This window comes from Mesoplodon bidens, assembly GCF_964165515.1.
Source record: "Mesoplodon bidens genome assembly, chromosome: 5".
Lineage (NCBI taxonomy): Eukaryota > Metazoa > Chordata > Mammalia > Artiodactyla > Ziphiidae > Mesoplodon > Mesoplodon bidens.
Genome location: NC_138161.1, coordinates 8,653,799 through 8,677,578, shown reverse-complemented (window position 1 = coordinate 8,677,578; position 23,780 = coordinate 8,653,799). Strand labels below are relative to the sequence as shown.

At 42.4% G+C, this 23,780-nt stretch overlaps 1 protein-coding gene across 2 annotated transcripts in view; it reads right to left on the bottom strand.

Moving 5' to 3' along the window:
* Positions 1-17,189, bottom strand: part of VPS26C (VPS26 endosomal protein sorting factor C) — a 53,718-nt gene extending 36,529 nt beyond the window's left edge. Inside the window, exon 1 of one of the 2 annotated variants that reach the window (XM_081235987.1) lies at positions 16,521-17,189. In XM_081235987.1, the coding sequence (XP_081092113.1) occupies positions 16,521-16,577 (57 nt within the window). In that variant the 5' untranslated portion in view covers positions 16,578-17,189. The remainder of the gene's footprint in view (positions 1-16,520) is intronic. The other variant, XM_081235988.1, reaches the window with a different exon arrangement.
* Between the last annotated feature and the right edge of the window lie 6,591 nt (positions 17,190-23,780).

Here is a 23,780-nt window from a genome sequence, read left to right as displayed (position 1 = left end):
ACGGGTAAGTCTGTTCTCCCAACAGAAGTTGAAGCCTAGGACCCTACCTGGGGGAGGGGGTGGTGTCACAGATTTGTCTGGTAAATGAAGTGCATTTACAGATAACAACTGCCGATTAAAATCTTTGAATGAAATGAAGACATATTCAGAGCTAGGGGGTTAAAAATTCCCAAAGTGGAGCTGAGATGAAAAAGGAAAGCAAATAGAAAACTGGCTTCAACTTACAACTTTTCTGGAACCTGCCTGTGCTAAGAGGGCAGATGACAAGCCAAGAGGCCTGGAGAGCACACGGGGGCAGAGGTGCAGGGAGAGTGGTGGGAGTGAGAGGGGGCCAAGGATGGGCGTCAGGGAGGATATCAGAGAGTCTGGTTGGCTGAGCCCGGAGGATGGTGGGGAGGGAGAGGGCGCAGGTTTTAGAGTCGCAGGACCAGGGAGGGGGAGGTAAGCAGGACAGTAGCAATTAAGCTCCTGGCAGGTTGAGAGCGGGGACCCTCTCTAAGGAGGGTCACCTAGACTGGACACCTGTAGAAGAGAGCAGCTGGGCTCTGCCAACTCAGGCTGGGGCAGCAGTGGGGAGGGGGTCAGAGAGGGGGAATGATGGGAGAAGACGGGTGCTGCTGACTCTCCAGCCTGCGAGCAGCACAGCTAGGAGTTCAGCACTGGGGGCCCATCACTGCAGGAGTGGCTGGTGTCAAAGACTGCAGGTTTCGGGCCATGGAGAGGGCACTGCTGGCTGCACAGGCTGAACCCAGGATCACACAAGGCCAGGAGGTCTGGACTGTGGTCTCAGCATCAAGAGGAAGGCGGAGGAAAACCCAACCACCCTGCAAGAGTCAGAGCAGCTGGCAGGGGGAGGGGAGTGTCAAGGGTGTCCCTGACCTGCTGAGACTTGTCCCGAGTCTAGACATGGACACGCCCACAGGGGCCAGGCAGGCGTCACTAATGCTCAGGCCAGGACAGAATCTGTTGCAACAAACACCAAACGGAGAACTAACCAACACTCTGACTGCATCCCAGGGTTCAAACGGCATTGGACAACTCTGAAAATACTTCTCATGCATTATATAAGGGTTGGGCTATGACTGAGGGGACAAGCCTTTTCAGGAGTATTAGATAATTAGTGAGAAAAAACACCCACTTAAGGTTCAGATGACTGCGTTCCTTAATGGGTTCATACCTCCCACAAAGTTATTTTGAGATCCCTCCTAGCTCAAAGATCTACCCTAAGAATTTGCACCAGCATTCAACTATAACTGACCGTTCACGTATCAAGAATCCAGCAGAACAAAGCAGAACAGTTAGGCTTCTTTTTTTCATACCATTCTAGCTTTGCAATTTTTCTTCATAATAATGAACTGGCATATAAAGGATTTTTCCACTTTAAACTTTTCTTTTTTTAAACAAGAAATTACATGAAAGCCAAGCAAGACAAAACGCAAACCTAGAAATTCTTGTGGTAACAGTAATCAGCCCACCATACATAAATCCTTTATCACTGTAACCTGGCTACGCTGGACAGTAGATCTCCCGTTTATATTTTTCACAACCATAATATATAACAGTGTCATTTTCATGAGCACATGTGCCAGGATTTCAGAAGGTAAAACATTCTGAATTTATAAAAACAAATGAACTATATTTACATTGCAAAAAGATTTACCGTAGGTCTCTTTTAGCCAATAAGCTCTAGTACATTGAAAATATAATGCAACTTAGAATGCATTTGAGTCAAACTTTTGGTTCAAGAACACATCTACTGCACCAAGCAAAGAAGTACATAACAAAGCCCAAGCCACACCCAGCTTGCAGTGCCCAAAATGCTGTAATCTCTATATGCTCTGCTGGGTCCCTGGCCTCCATTCTCCAAGTTCACCATGGGGAGACATCCAGCAATCTGTACGGCATCTGATAAGCCCTTACTGTTTGTAAGGTGCACCACTTGTAAGGTGCATGAACGACATGATTAACATCAAGGCAGACAGAGCAATTCTAAGTGCAAACTGAGATCGTGGAAAAGCATAAGGATACCACCACCTACCATTTGACCCCTACTTCAGGTCAAACCTATAGTAAATGTCTTAAAACTTTCTCTCATTTAATTCTCACAACAAAGCCTCTGACCAGGTATCAGCCCCGTCCTCCGGATGAGAATTAAGACCTGGAGAAGGCACACAGAGTTCCAGGCTTGGGAATAAAAAGACGTGATTTCAAACATTCACTGTTACATCAATGCCCTTGACGTGTCGCTGAATTCTCTGAGCCTCAGTCTTCTCACGCATAAAATGGGAGAGAAATGCCATCTCTTCAGTATGTGTGAGCATTAAAGCAGTCTGTGTGTTGGAAAGGGCTGTACTGGTACCATGTTATCATAAAACAGTTTCAGTTAAGTCTTCTCTTCCTCAAAATTTCCAGGAATTTTCCCTGGAAATACAGAAGTAGGGAATTTTTTTCACATTCCTGATTGCTCTGTATCATATATGGGGCTTTGAAAACACAAATTAACTTTCTGGATTCAATGAGTCATCTCAGGGAGAAGCTGGCATTGCTCAAGCTCTGAGGAAGTTCTCCTGTCTCTGAGCTGTGCAAATTGTGACAAAGACTCTGGGGAATCAAATTCTGGACAATTTTCTATTTCTGAGTTAGAAGATAACCATAACCATAACCATATATACAGGAATTCTGAAGTCCCTGTTCCCACATTTATTTGAACCATTCTCTTATGAATGACCTTCCTAGGGACTTCCCTGGTGGCACAGTGGTTAAGAATCTGCCTGCCAATGCAGGGGACACGGGTTCGAGCCCCGGCCCAGGAAGATCCCACATGCCATGGAGCAACTAAGCCCGTGTGCCACAACTGCTGAGCCTGTGCTCTAGAGCCCATGAGCCACAACTACTGAGCCCGTGTGCCACAACTACTGAGTCCGTGTGCCACAACTACCGAAGCCTGCGCGCCTAAAGCCCATGCCCCACAGCAAGAGAAGCCACCGCAATGAGACGCCCGTGCACTGCAACGAAGAGTAGCCACCACTCACCGCAACTAGGGAAAGGCCACGTGCAGCAATGAAGACCCAACACAGCCAAAAATAAATAAATAAATTTATTTTTTAAAAAAGAATGACCTCCCTAAAGCAAATACAAGTAATGGGGGGGGGGTCATGTGTAGCTGTGGGGATACATCAAAATAAGAATCTTAACAGCATCTGTCTAAAATTTATGTATAGAATATTATTTATAATTACAAAGCAAAATCTGTACTATACCTATAAGACAACAGTTTTCCTTTTCTGATCAATGCATTCATAAAACTATTAGTCTTATGAATTTTGCTTAAAGTCTATGTTTTAAGGCTTCAACTATCATTTAATAAAGTTTCTGAGCACTTATCAAGTGGCAGGTACTGAAAGGCCTAGGAATACAAATATAAACAAATTATTTTAGTTAGGCCGACTCAGAGAACAAATTAATTACAGCAGAAGTTAATCACTGTGATGACTGCGGTATATATAAAGTATGCTGGCAACCCATCATAGGTTACTACTAAATTATAGAAAACAATCCCGTGTTAGTCTTTCTTTTCTCTGACCACTGGAATTTCCTGGCATTCTTTTTCATCACAACCTCACTTTCTGGTTAAAGTTACTCTTCTCATAAGGACTTCTCTAAAATTTAAATATTAAATTTGGGAATTACTATAAGCCTCTAGTGAGAGTTTTTATAACAGAAATTAGAACACACACTTCTAAGCAACTCACATGTCAAAGAAAAAGATCATAATGGAAATTAGAAGAAATTTAAGTTGACAATCAAATCTTGAGGGCCAGGGCAGTGGAGCTTTTTTGGGGGGTCTTCCCACATCCCCACAGAACATCAGGCTGCTAAACCATGAAGCCGCAACACCATCTTTTGGAACAGCACCTTCTGCCAGCATCTAGGCAGTGATTCGACTTCTTCCAATCTCTCCCTCTCTCCTGGTCCCCTGCTCCTTTCCTGTAGGACCTGGGTGGGGTTTCAAGGGCGTCTGCTTTACAATAATTCACCAACCTATTAAAAACAAAAACTTATGGGATGCAACTAAAGTTGTACTTAGAGAAAAGTGTCTGCATTTTAAAAAGATGGTTACAATTTGGTAAGCTAAACAGCCAATTTATGAAATTAAAAAACGAAAACAGGGACTTCCCTGGTGGTCCAGTGGTTAGGACTCTGCGTTTCCACTGCAAGGGGCATGCATTTGATCCCTAGTCAGGGAACTAAGACCCTGCATGCTGCCAGGCTTGGTCAAAACAAAAAAACACAACAAACAAAAAACACAGGAGAAGAGCAGAATAAACCCAAGGCAAAGAAAATAAATATTCTGGGAAGAGAATATAGCAAAGTCACTTAAAAAAAAAAAAATCACTGTCAAGTTGGGGAGGGGCATGAAGGAACGGAAGGGAACGCAGCCAGTGCTTTCCCTGTCCACTTAGGCACCAGGGAGCCTCTTGGGCTCCCCGGCCTAAGCCCCTGCCCTGGAAGCCTCCCTCCTGTCGGGGAGAACCTGAGCCCTGCCCCTGCACCCCTACACGCGGAGACCCCCTCTGAGACCCCCTCCAATGCTCGGGGCCTAAACCCCACCCACACCCCCCACCAGGTCCCCACCTTCAAACTCTGGAAGCCCACATCCCAGAGGCCTTGCTTCCCACAGGTTGCCTCTCCCCTTCCCTAAGCAGGCCCTAAGCAGAGTCCCCGCCCCACGCTGGAACGTCACGCCCCCCCCCACCCCCGTCCCAACTTGAACCCTGCCCCTGCCTAAGCTCCACACCACGCTACCTCCCGGCGCCTAAACTTTGCCCCCATAGCCAAGGCTTTTTTTTTTTTCCTTTCTTTTCTTTTGTCCTCTTTTAGATCAGGGTTCTGTTTTACCTTGTTAATTCACTGTTGTTGATTCTTTTATATTTTTATTCTTTCTAATAAATCTTTTATTTTTCTTATTTTATTTTATTCTTTATACTTTGTTAGTGATCTATCTCCTTTTGGCTTGCTCCCCCCCCCTTTTTTTTTCTTTTTTCTGCTGTGGTTTTATTTTACCTTGTTGCAGTTGATTCAACTATAGTTTTATTTTTCCTAATATACTTTTTATCTTTCTAATTTTATTTTGTTCTTTATTCTTTGATATCATACTGCTCCTTTCATCCTTTCTCTCTTCCTTTTTTTTTTTTTTTTTAACCACTCCACGAAGCTTGCAAGATCTTGGTTCCCAGGCCGGAGGTCAGGCCTGAGCTCTGAGTCCAGTGGTGGGAGCTCTGAGTCCAAACCACTGGACGAACAGAGAACCTTAGACCCCAGAGAATATCAGTTGGAAAAAGGCCTCCTGGAAGTCCTCATCTCAGCACCAAGACCCAGCTCTATCTAACTGCCCACATACTCCAGTGCTGGACGTCTCAGGCCAAACAACAAGTAAGACAAGAATACAGCACCACCCATCAAAAAAAAAAAAAAAAATGACAAAAGTACGTTAAAGACGAAGGAGCAAGGTAGAAACCTTCAAGACCAAATAAATGAAGACAAAATAGGCAACCTACCTGGAAAAAGAACTCAGAGTAATGATAGTAAAGATGATCCAAAATCTTGGAAACAGAATGGAGAAAATACAAAAAACATTTAACAAGGATCTAGAAGAAAGAAAGCACAAACAAACAGTGATGAACAACTGAAATTAAAAATACTCTAGAAGGAATCAATAACAGAATAACTGAGGCAGAAGAATGGATAAGTGACCTGGAAGATAAAATGGTGGAAATAACTGCCAGGAAGCAGAATAAAGAAAAAAGAATGAAAAGAATTGACGACAGTCTCAGAAACCTCTGGGACAAAATTAAACAAACCAACATTTGAATTATAGGGGTCCCAGAAAAAGAAGAAAAAAAAAAAGGGTCTGAGAAAATATTTGAAGAGATTATAGTCAAAAACTTCCCTAACATGGAAAAGGAAATAGTCAAGTCCAAGGCAAAGAGAGTACCATACAGGATAAACCCAAAGAGAAACACACCGAGACACAAATTAATCAAACTATCAAAAATTAAATACAAAGAAAAATATTAAAAGCAGCCAGGGAAAAGCAACAAATAACATACAAGGGAATCCCCATAAGGTTAACAGCTGATTTTTCAGCAGAAACTCTGCAAGCAAGACGGGAGTGGCAGGACATATTTAAAATGATGAAAGGGAAAAATCTACAACCAAGATTACTCTACCCAGCAAGGATCTCATTCAGATTCGATAGAGAAATTAAAACCTTTACAGATAAGCAAAAGTTAAGAGAATTCAGCACCACCAAACCAGCTTTACAACAAATGCTAAAGGAACTTCTCTAGGCAAGAAACACAAGAGAAGGAAAAGGCCTACAAAAACAAACCTAGAACAATTAAGAAAATGGTAATAGGAACATACATATCGATAATTACCTTAAATGTAAATGGATTAAATGCTCCAACCAAAAAGACATAGACTGGCTGAATGGATACAAAAACAAGACCTGTACATATGCTGTCTACAAGAGACCCACTTCAGACCTAGTGACACGTACAGACTGAATGTGAGGGGATGGAAAAAGATATTCCATGCAAATGGAAATCAAAAGAAAGCTGGACTAGCAATTGTCATATCAGACAAAATAGACTTTAAAATAAAGACTATTACAAGAGACAAAGAAGGACGCTACATTATGATCAAGGGATCAATCCAAGAAGAAGATATAACAATTGTAAATACTTATGCACCCAACATAGGAGCCTCTCAATACATAAGGCAAATGCTAACAGCCATAAAAGGGTAAATCGACAGTAACACAATCATAGTAGGAGACTTTAACACCCCCCTTTCAACAATGGACAGATCATCCAAAATCAAAATAATTAAGGAAACACAAGCTTTAAATGATACATTAAACAAGATGGACTTAATTGATATTTATAGGACATTCCATTCAAAAACAACAGAATACACTTTCTTTTCAAGTGCTCATGGAACATTCTCCAAGATAGATCATATCTTGGGTCAGAAATCAAGCCTTGGTAAATTTAAGAAAATTGAAATTGTATCAAGTATCTTTTCCGACCACAACAATGAGACTAGATATCAATTACAGGAAAAAGTCTGTAAAAAATACGAACACATGGAGGCTAAACAATATGCTACTAAATAACCAAGAGATCACTGAAGAAATCAAAGAGGAAATCAAAAAACACCTAGAAACAAATGACAATGAACACACTACAACCCAAAACCTGTGGGACGCAGCAAAAGCAGTTCTAAGAGGGAAGCTTATAGCAATACAATCTTACCTCAAGAAACGAGAAAAATCTCAAATAAACAACCTAACCTTACACCGAAAGCAATTAGAGAAAGAAGAATAAAAAACCCCCAAAGTTAGCAGAAGGAAAGAAACCATAAAGATCAGATCAGAAATAAATGAAAAAGAAATGAAAGAAACAATAACAAAGATCAATAAAACTGCAGCTGGTTCTTTGAGAAGATAAACAAAATTGATAAACCATTAGCCAGACTCACCAAGAAAAAGGGAGAAGACTCAAATCAACAGACTTAGAAATGAAAAAGGAGAAGTAACAACTGACACTGCAGAAATACAAAGGATCATGAGAGATTACTACAAGCAACTATATACCAATAAAATGGACAACCTGGAAGAAATGGACAAATTCTTAGAAAAGCAGAACCTTCCAAGACTGAACCGGGAAGAAATAGAAAATATAAACAGACCAATCACAAGCGATGAAATTGAAACTGTGATGAAAAATCTTCCAACAAACAAAAGCCCAGGACCAGATGGCTTCACAGGCGAATTCTATCAAACATTTAGAGAAGAGCTAACACCTATCCTTCTCAAACTCTTCCAAAATATAGCAGAGGGAGAAACACTCCCAAACTCATTCTATGAGGGACCATCACCCTGATACCAAAACCAGACAAAGATGTCACAAAAAAAGAAAACTACAGGCCAATATCTCTGATGAAAATAGATGCAAAAATCCTTAACAAAATACTAGCAAACAGAATCCAACAGCACATTAAAAGGATCATACACCATAATCAAGTGGGGTTTATCCTAGGAATGCAAGGATTCTTCAATATATGCAAATCAATGTGATACACCATATTAACAAGTTGAAGCATAAAAACCACAGGATAATCTCAATAGATGCAGAAAGACTTTTGACAAAATTCAACACTCATTTATGATAAAAGCTCTCCAGAAAGTAGGCATAGAGGGAACCTATCTCAACATAATAAAGGCCATATACGACAAACCCACAGCTAACATCATTCTCAATGGTGAAAAACTGAAACCACTCCCTCTAAGATCAGGAACAAGACAAGGTTGCCCACTCTCCCCACTATTATTCAACACAGGTTTGGCAGTTTTAGCCACAGCAATCAGAGAAGAAAAAGAAATAAAAGGAATCCAAGTCAGAAAAGAAGAAGTAAAACTGTCACTGTCTGCAGATGACATGATACTATACATAGAGAATCCTAAAGATGCTACCAGAAAACTACTAGAGCTAATCAATGAATCTGGTAGAGTAGCAGGATACAAAATTAATGCACAGAAATCTCCTGCATTCCTATATACTGATGAAAAATCTGAAAGAGAAATTAAGGAAACACTCCCATTTACCACTGCAACAAAAAAGAATAAAATACCTAGGAATAAACCTACCTAAGGAGACAGAAGACCTGTATGCAGAAAACTATTGATGAACTAAGACACTGATGAAAGAAATTAAAGATGATACAAACAGATAGAGAGATATACTATGTTCTTGGATTGGAAGAATCAACACTGTGAAAATGACTATACTACCTAAAGCAATCTACAGATTCAATGCAATCCCTATCAAACTACCAATGGCATTTTTCACAGAACTAGAAGAAAAAATTTCACAATTTGTATGAAAACACAAAAGACCCCGAATAGCCAAAACAATCTTGAGAAAGAAAAACGGAGCTGGAAGAATCAGGCTCCTGTACTTCAGACTACACTACAAAGCTACAGTAATCAAGACAGTATGGTACTGGCACAAAACCAGAAATATAGATCAATGGAACAGGATAGAAAGCCCAGAGATAAACCCATGCACAGATGGTCACCTTATCTTTGATAAAGGAGGCAAGAGTATACAATGGAGAAAAGACAGTCTCTTCAATAAGCTGTGCTGGGAAAACTGGACAGCAACATGTAAAAGAATGAAATTAGAACACTTCCTAACACCATACACAAAAATAAACTGAAAATGGATTAAAGACCTAAAGGTAAAGCCAGACACTCTAAAACTCTTAGAGAAAAACATAGGCAGAACACTCTATGACATAAATCACAGCAAGATCCTTTTTGACCCACCTCCTAGAGAAATGCAAATAAAAACAAAAATAAACAAATGGGACCTAATGAACTTTAAAAGCTTTTGCATAGCAAAGGAAACCATAAGAAAGATGAAAAAACAACCCTCAGAGTAGGAGAAAATATTTGCAAATGAAGCAACTGACAAAGGATTAAGCTCCAAAATATACAAGCAGCTCCAGCAGCTCAATATCTAAAAAACAAACAACCTAATCTAAAAATGGGCAGAAGAGGTAAATAGACATTTCTCCAAAGAAGATATACAGATTGCCAACAAACACATGAAAGGATGCTCAACATCACTAACCATTAGAGAAATGCAAATCAAAACTACAACGAGGTATCACCTCACTACAGTCAGAATGGCCATCATCAAAAAATCTACAAACAATAAATGATGGAGAGGGTGTGGAGAAAAGGGAACCCTCTCGCACTGTTGGTGGGAATGTAAATTGATACAGCCACTACGGAAAACAGTATGGAGGTTTCTTAAAAAACTAAAAATAGGGGCTTCCCTGGTGGCGCAGTGGTTGAGAGTCCGCCTGCCGATGCAGGCGACACGGGTTCATGCCCTGGTCTGGGAAGATCCCACATGCCGCGGAGCGGCTGGGACGTGAGCCATGGCCGCTGAGTCTGCGCGTCCGGAGCCTGTGCTCTGCAACGGGAGAGGCCACAACAGTGAGAGGCCCGCATATGGGAAAAAAAAAAAAAAAACCAAAACTAAAAATAGAACTACCATACAACCCAGCAATCCCACTACTGGGCATATACCCTGAGAAAACCCTAATTCAAAAAGAGTCATGTAGGACTTCCCTGGTGGCACAATGGTTAAGAATCTGCCTGCTAATGTAGGGGAGACGGGTTCGAGCCCAGGTACAGGAAGATCCCACATGCCGTGGAGCAACTAAGCCCGTGCGCCACAACTACTAAGCCTGCTCTCTAGAGCCCGAGTGCCACAACGACTGAGCCCACGTGCCACAACTACTGAAGCCTGCGCGCCTAGAGCCCATGCTCCGTAAAAAGAGAAGCCACCACAATGAGAAGCCTGCGCACCACAACGAAGAGTAGCCTCCGCTCGCTTTAACTAGAGAAAGCTCGCGTGCAGCAATGACGACCCAATGCAGCTGAAAATAAATAAATAAATAAACATATATAATTTAAAAAGAGTCATACCACAATGTTCATTGTAGCTCTATTTACAATAGCCAGGACGTGGAAGCAACCTAAGTGTCCATCGACAGATGAATAGATAAAGAAGATGTGGCACATACATATAATGGAATACTCCTCAGCCATAAAAAGAAATGAAATTGAGTTATTTGTAGTGAGGTGGATGGACCTACAGACTGTCATACAGAGTAAAGTAAGTCAGAAAGAGAAAAACAAACACCGTATGCTAACACATATATATGGAATCTAAAAGAAAATGGTTCTGATGAACATAGGGGCAGGACAGGAATAAAGACGCAGACATAGAGAATGGACTTGAGGACATGGGGAGGGAGAAGGGTAAGCTGGGACAAAGTGAGAGAGTGGCATGGACATATATACACTACCAAATGTAAAACAGATAGCTAGTGGGAAGCAGCCGCATAGCACAGGGAGATAAGCTCGGTGCTTTGTGACCACCTAGAGGGGTGGGATAGGGAGGGTGGGAGGGAGACGCAAGAGGAAGGGGATATGGGGATTGATTCACTTTGTTACACAGCAGAAACTAACACAACACTGTAAAGCAATTATACTCCAATAAAGATGTAAAAAAAAAAAACCATTAAAACAGATGACTGTCAAACGAGATGAGCATGAGCAGCAGTGAAAGGTGGGGAGGTGGAGTGAAAGACGCCGTTCACTGGACTCACTGCCCCACAAATGTCTGCCAGCTCCTGCCCACTGTGTTCACACTGTCTGTTCCTTCTGATGGAAACACACACACAGTGCCAGGTGGGGAGGGAGACCCCGGCCCGCACACAGCTTTCAGAAGTAGGCTGGAGCATCACTGCCTCAGTGAAGCTCCAGAAGGGCCCTCCCCCCACCCCCAAACGACTACACCTTCCTCTGAGCTCCCTCACACACCAGAGATGCACCCATTCCAGCACAAGTATGTTAGCACCTTTTGTTTTCTCTTTACCTACTTCTCTCCAGACCTGTAAGGAGATTCACAGACACTGGTTGAATAAATCTGTTGTTTTTGTTTCGTTTGTTTTGTTTTTTTACCGGTACGCAGGCCTCGCACTGTTGTGGCCTCTCCCGTTGCGGAGCACAGGCTCCGGACGCTCAGACTCAGCGGCCATGGCTCACAGGCCTAGCCACTCTGCGGCATGTGGGATCTTCCCGGACCGGGGCACGAACCCGCGTCCCCTGTGTCGGCAGGCGGACTCTCAACCACTGTGCCGCCAGGGAAGACCAATAAATAAATAAATAAATCTGTTTTGATTCAGTAACAGTCTGAAAAGAATGAGTTGATGAAGATGTGGTGATACGGAAAGGTATCCAAGATAAGGATATACCGTTCAGCAAAAAGAACAAGTTTTGTGTATGTCTGCGTGCGTGTCTGCGTACATGTGCAACTATTACTCATAGGAAATGTCTGGAATAGTACATAAACGGTCAGCGGATACGTCCAGGGACAGAAAAAGTGGTCTGAAAGAGGAAGAACTTGACTTTTCACTTTCCAGCCTTCTGTCAAATGTTTTGTTTATATTTTTAAAAATTATTCAACTGTGATTTTAAAAAAAAATACCACCACTTTGAATGAGCGGCTTTTTCTAGGAAAAACCCAAATGACAATTTTAAACCCAAGAATAACTTAGGTTCTCTGGTGTCCACAGAATCAAAACCATTTTCAAATGCTTCCACAACAACTAAGATACTGAAAATCACAGGAACAGACTTGGCTGCACGTGCTCCGAGGAGTCGTCACAGCAGCTTTTTAACTGAAATATTACAATGCTATTCACAGCACTCCTAGGAAACTAATAACTACTATTCCTACGTAAAAAGCTCCTCCATTTTGCACAAAAATGGGCGCTCTTAGGGAGGAGGTGTAATAAGAGTGTTGGCTGAACACACTCTGCAATCTGATGACCTGCACTGGAATCCAGGCTGTCATTAGCTGGGTGATCTGGGGCAAATTCCTTAACTTGTCTAGGCCTCAGTTTCCTCATTAGTAAAATGGGAGTAATGCTGCCAGGCTCACAAAACCCTACACCAGTGTTTCCCGAGTCCCTCAGGTGGAACATAAGACTGTCGTTAAATGGACAAACATGTTTCACTTGAATGACAAGCACTTAAAACCCGAGAACACAGGTGGCAGCCACCTCGAGCAAACCAGGACAATTACAGGTGCTGTGCTCTGGCAGGCGCATGGATGAGTCCGATTTATAGCAACCGAATCTTTACCAATACTGTTGAGCTGTACTGAGAAAACTGAAAATTTGTATTTATTAGTCCCACCTGCCGCCAGCTAAGAGTCGAGAGGGTGAGACAGACAGGACCCCCCTTGTACAACCATGGTGCAAACTGGGCTTGAGACCCGCGCTGTCTGTGGGCACTGAGACCTCGGAGGGTCCTTCTCCCTGGGGCTCTGAGAGCAGCCCTGACAGTGCTGGTTGCCTCCTCTGCCCATCCTTAACCACAGATGACGGAGTCCATCCAACACGAGTCACAGCACGCGTTTCCAGGTGTATATTTTTGTCCAGTGATTAGATTTATTCATTTAACAACTTTTTTTGGCTTTAAAAAATATACAGTGGACCCTTGGACAACATGCATTTAAACTGTGTGGGCCCACGGTGGATTTTTTTCAATAAATATATTGGAAAAAGTTTTTGAGATTTGTGACGATTTGAAAAAACTCACAAGAAAAACCATATAGCCTAGAAACATGGAAAAAATTAAGAAAAAGTTAGTTATGTCACGAATGTGACATCGGTGTATAGGCTAGGCTACCACAAAGCAATCATACTGTTGCTTATTCATTATCAGGGCATGAATTGTTACATCTGTAAATAAATGTGAATTTATTTTTCACATTATCTCTTGATTTTTGATGTCTAGTATTAGTAATACATATAGCATCTACAGTGTTTTGTATCATATAAGACAATATTGATGTAGGTACTGACAGACGAGTCACCTTGTAAAGAGACAAACTATGGTATTGAAAAATACAGTACAATGCTCTATAAATGTATTTTTTCTTCCTTACAATTTTCTAAATAACATTTCCTTTTCTCTAGCTTACTTCATTGTAAGCATACAGTATATGATACATATAACACACAAAATATGTGTTAACAGTGTGTGTTATTGGTAAGGCAGTAGTCTATTGGTAGTCAAGTTTGGGGGGAGTCAAAAGTGAAACAGATTTTCGACTGCACGTGGGGTTGGCACCTCAAACCCTTGCATTGTTCAAGAGTCAACTGTACACAGCAACCCTCTATTTAGGAGAAGTTACACAGGGTTTTCTTTCACAATTGCCATATGAGGTCTCCTTTTGAAATGCATTTAGTGTAAAATACATTAAGTGTAAAAGTGAAGACTGGGAAATACTGTCATAAACCAACAGGTGCAGATTCTGTTCCTTATCCTGGCATGAAGGGATGTGCATCGGATGAGCAGAGCTAATACCCCCTTCCACCCTGCCACCCACAAGGAGTGGTCCTGGCTGCGTTAAGACTTCCAGCTGGGTCAAATGGATGATTCCATCTCTTCAACTTTTTCAAATGTACTTTTCATTACTGATACCATATTTTAAACCACAGAAAACGTTTCAGCATCTCAGCTGCTATAACATCTCTGAATGGAATCTGCTAACTTCTGAATGAAAATAATAAGTATTAAAGTTAAGTGTACATATCGCCTGTCACTGCCTCCCCCAATTCTTATTTTGATATTTTCCAAGCTACAAAAAAGTTATGAGAATACAAAGTAGAGGAAAAATTGGAACTCTCACACACTGCTAGTGGAGTGTGAAGTTGTGCAGGTGCTTTGGAAAACAGTTTGGTAGGTCTTCAAAAAACTAAACATAAATTTACCATATCACCCAGCAAATCCACTCCTAGGTATATATCCAAGAGAAACGCAAACATATGTTCACACAGAAACTTGTACTAGAATGTTCATAGTAGCATTATTCATGATAGTCAAAAAGTGAAAACAACCCAAATGTCCATCAACAGATGAATGGATACATAAAATGTGACATATCCATACAACAGATTACTATTCAGGCATTAAAACAAATGAGGAACTGATACATGCTCCAACATGCATGATTGTTGAACACATTATGCTAAGTGAAAGAAGCCACTCACAAAAGGCCACACACTGTATGATCCCATATACATGAAATGTCCTAATTAGGCAAACCCACTGAGACAGAAAGTAGATCTGTGATTGCCAGGGGCTAAGAAGGAGAGGGAATTAGGAATGACTACTCTACTCATGGGTACAGGGTTTCTTTTGGGGGTGATAAAAATGTTCTAAAATTAGATGGTGGTGATGGTTGCACAACCCTGAATATATTACAACCACTGAACTGTACACTCGAAAAGGGTGAATTTTATGGTATTAGATCTCAATAAAGAATACAAAGTAGACCCATATAACTTTCAACTAGAGTCACCAGTTGTTAATATTTTGGCACATTGCTTTCTTTCTCCTCACATGTGCGCACACATACAATATGGCTGGACCATTTAAAATTTAGTTATTGTGACACTTCACTCCTAAGCACTTCAGCACGTGGAGTATTCTCCCACATAACCAAAATATGAATATCATACTGGGGAAAATTAACACCAAAACGAAACTTGTATTTAACATATAGCCCATATTCAAATTTATCAAAAATTAGGCACTCTATTTGGTTTTCAAATCCCTTTCATCTCTTGAATCTAAAAAAATTCTTTTTAATGATACTAACATATTTGAAGAATCCAGGCCAATTACTGTACAGACTGTTTCTCAATATGAATATGCCTGTTTCCTTATGAACTGAGGGAAGTTAAGCATTTTTGGCAGGAAGGCTACATAGGTGAGTTGTATCCTTCTCAGTTTTCCATGCCAGAACCCTCTATTGTTATGCCAGAACATGTCAGTCTCATTAGTGGTGACAGTGATGGAAAGGTGGTATTCATTGTTGGTCGTGGTTAGGATGGTGACTAGCAGATTCCTCCACTATAAAGGTAACTCTTCCTCTCTGTAATTAATAATCTGGAGATGACCAATTGAATCTGTAATATTAGGTTTCCGCAAATATCTTGCACCGAAAGGCTTTAGCGTCCCTTTTGAGACCTCCCTGCATTCACGTGACCAACCACTACTCTCAATTTTATTCCACAGACTGTGAGAGCTGGCTGTGATTTCAACCCTGGCTGCACATCAGAATCACTGGTGTCTCTGGGTGTGAGACCCCAGTTAGCGTATTTTTAAATTCCCCTGAGTGATGGATTCTGATGTACAGCAAGGGTTGAGATTCCGCGACTTAGAGGTAGAGGAACCTTGCATCCTCATTTGGTAAATAAGGAAAATGACGCCCTAAGAGGTTAAGTAGCCAGTGGCCCAAAACTTGTTAATGGCATAGTTAAGATTTTTTCTGACTTGCATTTTAATATGCTATTCGTTTTGTATGTTATTAAAACAACAAAACCAGAGAAATGAATAACTTTTGCATGGTGTTAAAGCTGAGCACGGCCTAAAGTGCGTATTTCTGCTTCCAAGGTTAATTCTGCCTTTCTGTCCTTAGACCTTTGCACTCAACTTAGAAGTGAGGAACGGGGCGTTTGGTCATCAAGCTCCTCCCCCCTCAGTGCTCACAGCGACAGCTCAAGCCCGGGGGCCCAAGGCCGAGCTGGATGTTCAAGGGGCCCGACGGTTAGCGCTGCAGCCCTGGGGCCAGCCTCTCGGCCCTGCATGCCTCCCCAACCCCGGCGGCGACTCCGGCGGGGGCCGCTCTTAGAGCAGCCAGCCGCGCAAGCGAGACGCACCTGGCAGGGATGCACCTGGCTGGTCCGCACCTGACCGGGACTTACCTGGAGGTGCGCCTTGCCCCGCCCAGGAAAACCCAGAAGTATGCGGGACCTGGGAGACAACAGAACCTGCAGGCACACCCACTCCTACTTACCCCGGCGTGATAAACCTTGTTCGCTCTTTTAACCTTAATGTCCAGGGCGGTCCCCATCTCGAATACTCCGTTTCGGGAACCACTTCCTGCCGCGCGTGACCCAAGGGAAAAGAGGGCACCCCACCCCTCCGTCCGGGGTCCCGCCCTTTTCTTCTCTCCACCAGCAGTTACGACACGTGACCCCGCGCCTGACGCCTGTTAGACTCCCCCGCCTTCCTCCTTCCGGCGCAGGGGCGGGCCTTAGCGCTTGCCGAAGACTGTCAGTCTTCGCCCCGCCGGCCAGGAGGGGCGGGACAGGATTAACCCCACCTCTTCCGTAAAGATAGTCGTTAACACCGGAAATACCCTTCGTCTCGCCCGTTTACTAGAGGAAGGGGGATACTCGGCTCTCCCGGCGTGCCCCGCGGCAGGGGGCGGTGCCAGGGATGCGTTGCGGGCGCAGCCAGTACGTACAGGCTGAGGCTCCCGTCAGGCTGTGCGGTGCAAAGAGGCGTTGCGCTGTTGAGTTGGCTTTAAGGCGGTGATAACTGGGGGCTGCTTTTCCTTCCAATCCCTTCCTCTCGTCATCTCTCGTCCTCCCTCGCTTTCTTTCGGGGGCTCTGAAGACGGAGGCCTTGTGTCCGCCCTCGGCTAGGCAGTTCTCCCTGCCCGTTCCGAGGCCTCGCGCTCTCTGCCTGCAAAACGTGGATTGGCGGGCGGCTTGGCCGCCCCGCCCCCGCCGCCGGGCCGGGGGCCAAGGTCTCGGGGAGCGCGGGTGACCTCGCCCAGCCTCGCAGGGCCGCGGGGGCTTGTGGGTACTCCCCCGGCGCGCGCCCTGGAACGGGGTGTTGAATATTCATATTGGTGCGCAGAATGTGGGGAGGCGCGGCTCGCAGGCCATGGGTCCCGGCAGTGCATGGAAATGAAAACCTCAAAGCAGAAACGGTCCTGCCTAATCTTTTTATTCCCAGCAAGAGCTGACTACACACAAGGAGTACATTGCTTTGTGGGAGGATTGCCTCCAGACAGGGCAGCAGTACGGTGCTAGGCAACAGTACTACGTTGATTGAAATAAAATCCCTTGTCAATGTTTTAAACAACTTTTCTAATAAGCAGAGAGGTAAATTTTCATTGTTTTGGTAGCTGACTTAATACAGTGCTTTTTGTTTGTTTAAAATTCTTTGATTCTATTTGTTTTTTTAAGTGCGTTACTTTTAGGATTACATGAGAATTTTTCCGTAAAACGGTATCTGAATTAGTATCACGAGTGCCTCTCTCTTGGGAATGTAAGGTGCTTTACAGGACAACAGTGATGGTACTATAGCTACAATTGCTTTTGAAGGTTGATACATCGGTGTTTCCCAATATTCAGTTTTCAGCTCCTCTGTGCCCTCGGGGCTTCGTCTCGGTCTTGGATACCTTTCTGACAACTCAGACGCAGCAATTCTGAAAGTTCATTAGGGACTTAATAATCACTGTCTAGTCTATTTGCAATTCAGGACGTGGATCCCTTTCCACCAGACTCACCCATCATTTCCAAATGGTAAAATGTCAATCTCAGTAGACAAAGCAGGGAAACAGGAAGAGAAACACCTTAAAAGGATCCACATTCCAGACTTGTTTGCTTCAGCAAACCTGCTTTATACTTATTTTGTAACAGAACATTTCTTGTTCGTTGAGGACAAGTGTGCTGTATTTCACTCATCTATGTAGGTTGTACACAGTCTTTCTGGAATGCTGGTGCACTGCAAAGAGCTTTAGTTCAGGCAGTTAGTGTAAACAGTTTGTTGGACCCTCTCCGTGTGATGGCTTCCAAACAGAAGAACAGTCCATTTTTTCTCCGATCGCTGCTCTTTTGAATATTTTCTATCCCTTAACCACACCTTAGGTGATACTGTTCTGGTCAATTAAGTTACTAAAAATCAGACCCTGTCAGAGTGTTGATCTCGTGGCTTGAGTGGGATCCTAGATTCTTAGGGTGCTAAGGTACAAGTCATGGTTCTGGCTCTCAGACACTTCCTCAACATCCTCTTGAAGGCCTGGCTTCCGTGTTGAGGCAAGTTTCTCTTAACTGGCCACTGCTAGAGTTCTATCTTAGTTGATCCCTGCTTCTCTGGATAACTGGCTCTTGTTTGAAACCCCTTTCATGGGGGTACATATGGGAAGACCTGATGGGCCTTGCCCTCTCCATATGTTTTCATGGAAGATCTACCTTCAGCTCGATCTTTTCCATCACCCCACTGACAGCACCCAGCAGTATACCAAGTCTTGTGGATGAGGGTCCAGCAAGAAAGCTGGAGACGATTTATCTTCCACAGAGTCCACCTGACTTGAGAAACACGCACCCTTGCCACACAAAAGGGCCAGACTGGAGGCTGCCCGTGGCCTCTGTTCTCCACTCTGCCACCTCTCTTCCATCTTCTTGCTCCCTCCTGAAACACAGACAGAAGTAAATCAGCAAGAACGCTGACTAGACAGGTTTGCAGGTAGGAAATGGGACACCAGCCTCTCCTTCCAGTAGTCCCTACTGATAGCGGAGAGATTATCGTACAGCCTCCCCACTCCATCACTTCCCACCAGAAACACTCCCCAAGGCCAACTACCTCCTTTCATTCCCTCGCCTGCCTTCCGATAATAGACCGAGAAGGAGAGGATTGAGAAAGTATTCCGTGGAAGCAGGGCTAGATCTGCAGCTTTTATTAATCCGTGGGGAAAGTGTCTGTCTCCAATTGTGGCATCTTTTGTTAGAAGATGGGGTACTATGTTGTTTTCAGCCTTGAGCTTAGTGCTCGTTCTGGGACAAGAGGAGAGGCCCCACTAAACATCTTTTAGTGGATGCTGTGATTCTCTGTTCAGACCTTCTTTCACGACTGAAGGACATGTTCCCTGATCTACTCAGAGTATTGCTCTCAACAGTTCTCAGTTACGTCACTCTTCAAAACTTGCCCTCAGGGCTTCCCTGGTGGCACAGTGGTTGAGAGTCCGCCTGCCAATGCAGGGGACACGGGTTCGTGCCCCGGTCCGGGAAGATCCCACATGCCACGGAGCGGCTGGGCCCGTGAGCCGTGGCCGCTGAGCCTGCGCATCCGGAGCCTGTGCTCCACAACGGGAGAGGCCACAACAGTGTACCACACACACAAAAAAAACTATGGCAGAATTTTATAGTGTATTAGTTTAGTAGTGCAGCTGTAACGAAATACAGTACTACAAATTGGGTGGCTTAAAACAACAAATTGTTCTTTCAAGTTAGGTTCTGGAGGCTGGAAGTCTTAAAACAAGGTGTTGGCAGGATCAGCTCCTTCCTAGGGCCATGAGGGAAGGACCAGCTCCAGGCCTCTCTCCTTGGCTTGCAGACCGCTGTCTTCTCCCTGTGTCCCTTCACATTGTCTTCTTTTTCTGTGTCTTCACTTTCACAGGGCGTTCTCCCTTGTATGTGTATATGCCTGCAAATTCTTCCTTTTTGTAGAGACACCAGTCATATTGTATTAGGGCCTACACTAATGACCTCACTGTAACTCCATTAACTCTGTAAAGACCCTATTTCCAAATTCTGTCACATTCTGAGGTGCTGGGGGTTAGATCTTCAACATATGAATTTGGTGGGGACACAGTTCAACCTGTAACAGTAACAAAATATATACAACAAAAATATTCAGGCATATAAAGATAAATAGGTACAGTAAGTAAAAGATTTTAACACAACACAGTGTATCAGATCAAGCAGATAAAAAACAAAGACATAGAGGACTTTAACAAAGTAACTAAGAAGAGCAATTAGCAAATAAGAAAATAAGATGGAATTACAGGGAATTCACTTTTTTGAGTGTCCATGATGATTTATAAGCATTGATTGTACACTTGGCCACAAAGACCCTCTCAAATTCAATTAACTAGGTATAGTACAGAAACTTTAACCACCAAAACTTTGACCACTTGGAGATTAAGACATTCTTTCCCAAATACATTAGGTCAAGGAGTAAATAAAAATACAATAACCAGCTAATAACAAGGTAAGAATGCTTCCTATCAAAACTTATGGGATACAGCCAAAGGAAGAAAAATTATTCGAAAAAGAGTTTGAAAATTTATTAAAACAACTGTTCGATGCAGCAACGAAGACCCAATGCAGCACCCCGCCAAAAAAAACATTGTTTGAAAATTTGGCCAGAGTAAAATGATATGAAATCAGGGATTTGTTATAAAATAACTCCAGGACGAGGGGGAGCAGCAGGAAGAAGGGAGGAGTTGTGACTGGGCAGGATGATTGTTGAAACAGATGTTGATAATTACTGAAGCTGGCTGATGGGAACATGGAGCTTTATTATACCATCTCTCTGCTTTGTACGTATCTTTGAATTCCATAGTAGAAGACAAGATAAATATATGCAGTAGGATAATATTGTTTAACTATTAGCTGAAGTATTTTTTATGCCCTGTAATTCCTAGTAGGTGCCCCCCCAACATTCCTTACATCAAATTTATACCCTGAATCAAAAAATGTGTGATAAAGAGCACTTTTCCAAAGATATGAAATGTGTCTGGTCTAGAGGAAGGGGTATGAACAGAGAATGGAGCAAAACAGATCCTGGGGTGAGGTCTGGCTATCTGTCCTCTGAAGTCAACAGCCCACCTGGAGATGGGGATGGACAGGGCTGCAGAAAATGATGGGAAACTCAGAGAGGCTGAGTGAGCATGACAGAGCAGAGGATGAGCAGATCCAGCAAGAGTGCGTTGTCAGGGCTTCCCTGGTGGCGCAGTGGTTGGGAGTCCGCCTGCCGATGCAAGGGACGCGGGTTCGTGCCCCGGTCCGGGGAGATCCCGCATGCCGCGGAGCGGCTGGGCCCGTGAGCCATGGCTGCTGAGCCTGCGCGTCCGGAGCCTGTGCTCCGCAACGGGAGAGGCCACAACAGTGAGAGGCCCGCGTACAGCAAAAAATAAAAAAATAAAAAAAATAAGAGTGCGTTGTGAGTTGGGTGGAGAGAGCTCAAGCTTCTCTGGAAGCCCTCTAGTGTGGTGTTACCTTTGCTGAAATGGACTGCAAATTACTGCAGCTGGGTCACTGGCCAAGAGACATGGCATTTTCTTTTCTTTTTTGTTTTTTAAATTTTTATTGGAATATAATTGATTTACAATGTTGTGTTAGTTTCAGGTGTACAGCAAAGTGAATCAGCTATACGTATACATATATCCACTCTTTTTTAGATTCTTTTCCCATATAGGTCATTAAACAGTAATGAAAAGAGTTTCCTGTGCTATACAGCAGGTCCTTATTAGTTATCTATTTTATATACAGTAGTGTGTACATGTCAAGTCCAGTCTCCCATTTGTACCATTTTTTAAGATTCCACATGTAAGTGATATCGTATGATATTTGTCTTTCTCTGACTTACTTCACTCACTATGACAGTCTCTAGGTCCAACCATGTTGCTGCAAATGGCATTATTTTATTCATTTTTATGGCTGAGTAAGATTCCATTGTATACATGTACCACATCTTCTGTACCCATTCCTCTGTTGTTGGATATTTAGGTTGCTTCCATGTCCTGGCTATTGTAAATAGTGCTGCAATGAACATTGGGGTGCATCTATCTTTTTAAATTATGGTCTTCTCTGGATATATAACCAGGAGTGGGATTGCTGGATCATATGGTAGTTCTATTTTTAGTTTTTTAAAGAACCTCTATACTGTTCTCCATAGTGGCTCTATCAATTTACATTCCCACCAACAGTGCAAGAGGGTTCCCTTTTCTCCACATCCTCTCCAGCATTTATTGTTTGTAGATTTTTTGATGATGGCCATTCTGACCAGTGTGTAGTGATACCTAATTGTAGTTTTGATTTGCATTTCTCTAATAATTAGTGATGTTGAGCATCTTTTCATGTGCTTTTTGGCCATCTGTATATCTTCTTTGGAGAAATGTCTATTTAGATATTCCACCCATTTCTTGATTGGATTGTTTGTTGTTTTTGATACTGAGCTACATGAGCTCTCTGTATATTTTGGAGATTAATCCCTTGTCAGTTGCTTCATTTGTAAATATTTTCTCCCATTCTGAGGGTTGTCTTTTCATTTTGTTTATGGTTTCCTTTGCTGTGCAAAAAATTTTAAGGTTAATCAGGTCCCATTTGTTTATTTTTGTTTTTATTTTCATTACTCTAGGAGGTGGATCAAAAAAGATCTTGCTGAGATTTATGTCAGACAGTGTTCTCCCTGTTTCCCTCTAAGAGTTTTATAGTATCCAGCCTTACATTTAGGTCCATTTTGAGTTTATTTTTGTATATGGCATTAGGGAGTGTTCTAATTTCATTCTTTTACAAGTAGCTGTCCAGTTTTCCCAGCACCACTTATTGAAGAGACTGTCTTTTCTCCATTGTATATTCTTGCCTCCTTTGTCATAGATTAGGTTACCATAGGTGCAGGGGTTTATCTCTGACTTTCTATCCTGTTCCATTGATCTATATTTCTGTTTTTGTGGTACATGGCATTATTGAACCACACAACTCTCCCATCCCAGCCAAGGAGGAGAATGGGGATATGAAAGGAGAAGGTAAGACGCTATCAGCTGAGTCCCAGCTGAACAGTAAGATTGATTTTTTCCCCCACCCTCAGCAGAAATGATTGCTGGAGAGCTAAACTGGGTTAATTTATAGAGAAATGAAGATTGTTACTTTTTTGGCCATTTATATGCTGTGTCTGTAAATTTTAAAACAGCTACATATACAAAAATCAATACACATTTCTATTTTACAGCAATAACCAGTTAGAAAATAAAATGAAAATGGGGATTGTATCCTAAATAGCAATAAAAGTCTAAAATACTTGTGAGTAATTTGAGTGTAACATATGCTTGAGTTACATGAATAAAGCTATAAGGCTGAATTAAGATATATGAATTATGAAAAATGGAGAGATGGATAGTATTTCTGAATAGAATATCTAAATACTTTAAAATGCCCATCCTTATAAAATTATTTTTTAGTATTCATTAATTCCCCTCAATATAATTTTTAATGAGGAAATTTAATGAAATTATGTTAAAATTCTTCTGAAAACATAATGAATGCTAAAAAATGATGTATCTTTTTAAAAAGTTAATTGCAGGGAAAAGAGTCCTACTTAGCACAAAGTAGAGCTATAAGAGTTAAAACCACATCATTCTGGCATAAGATCAGTTGGACAGGATAGCTCAGAACAGACACCAATATATTAGTATATAAGATTTTAATATATGATAAGTTATCACAAATCTGTAGAAAACAGAGGATTATTCGGCAAATGA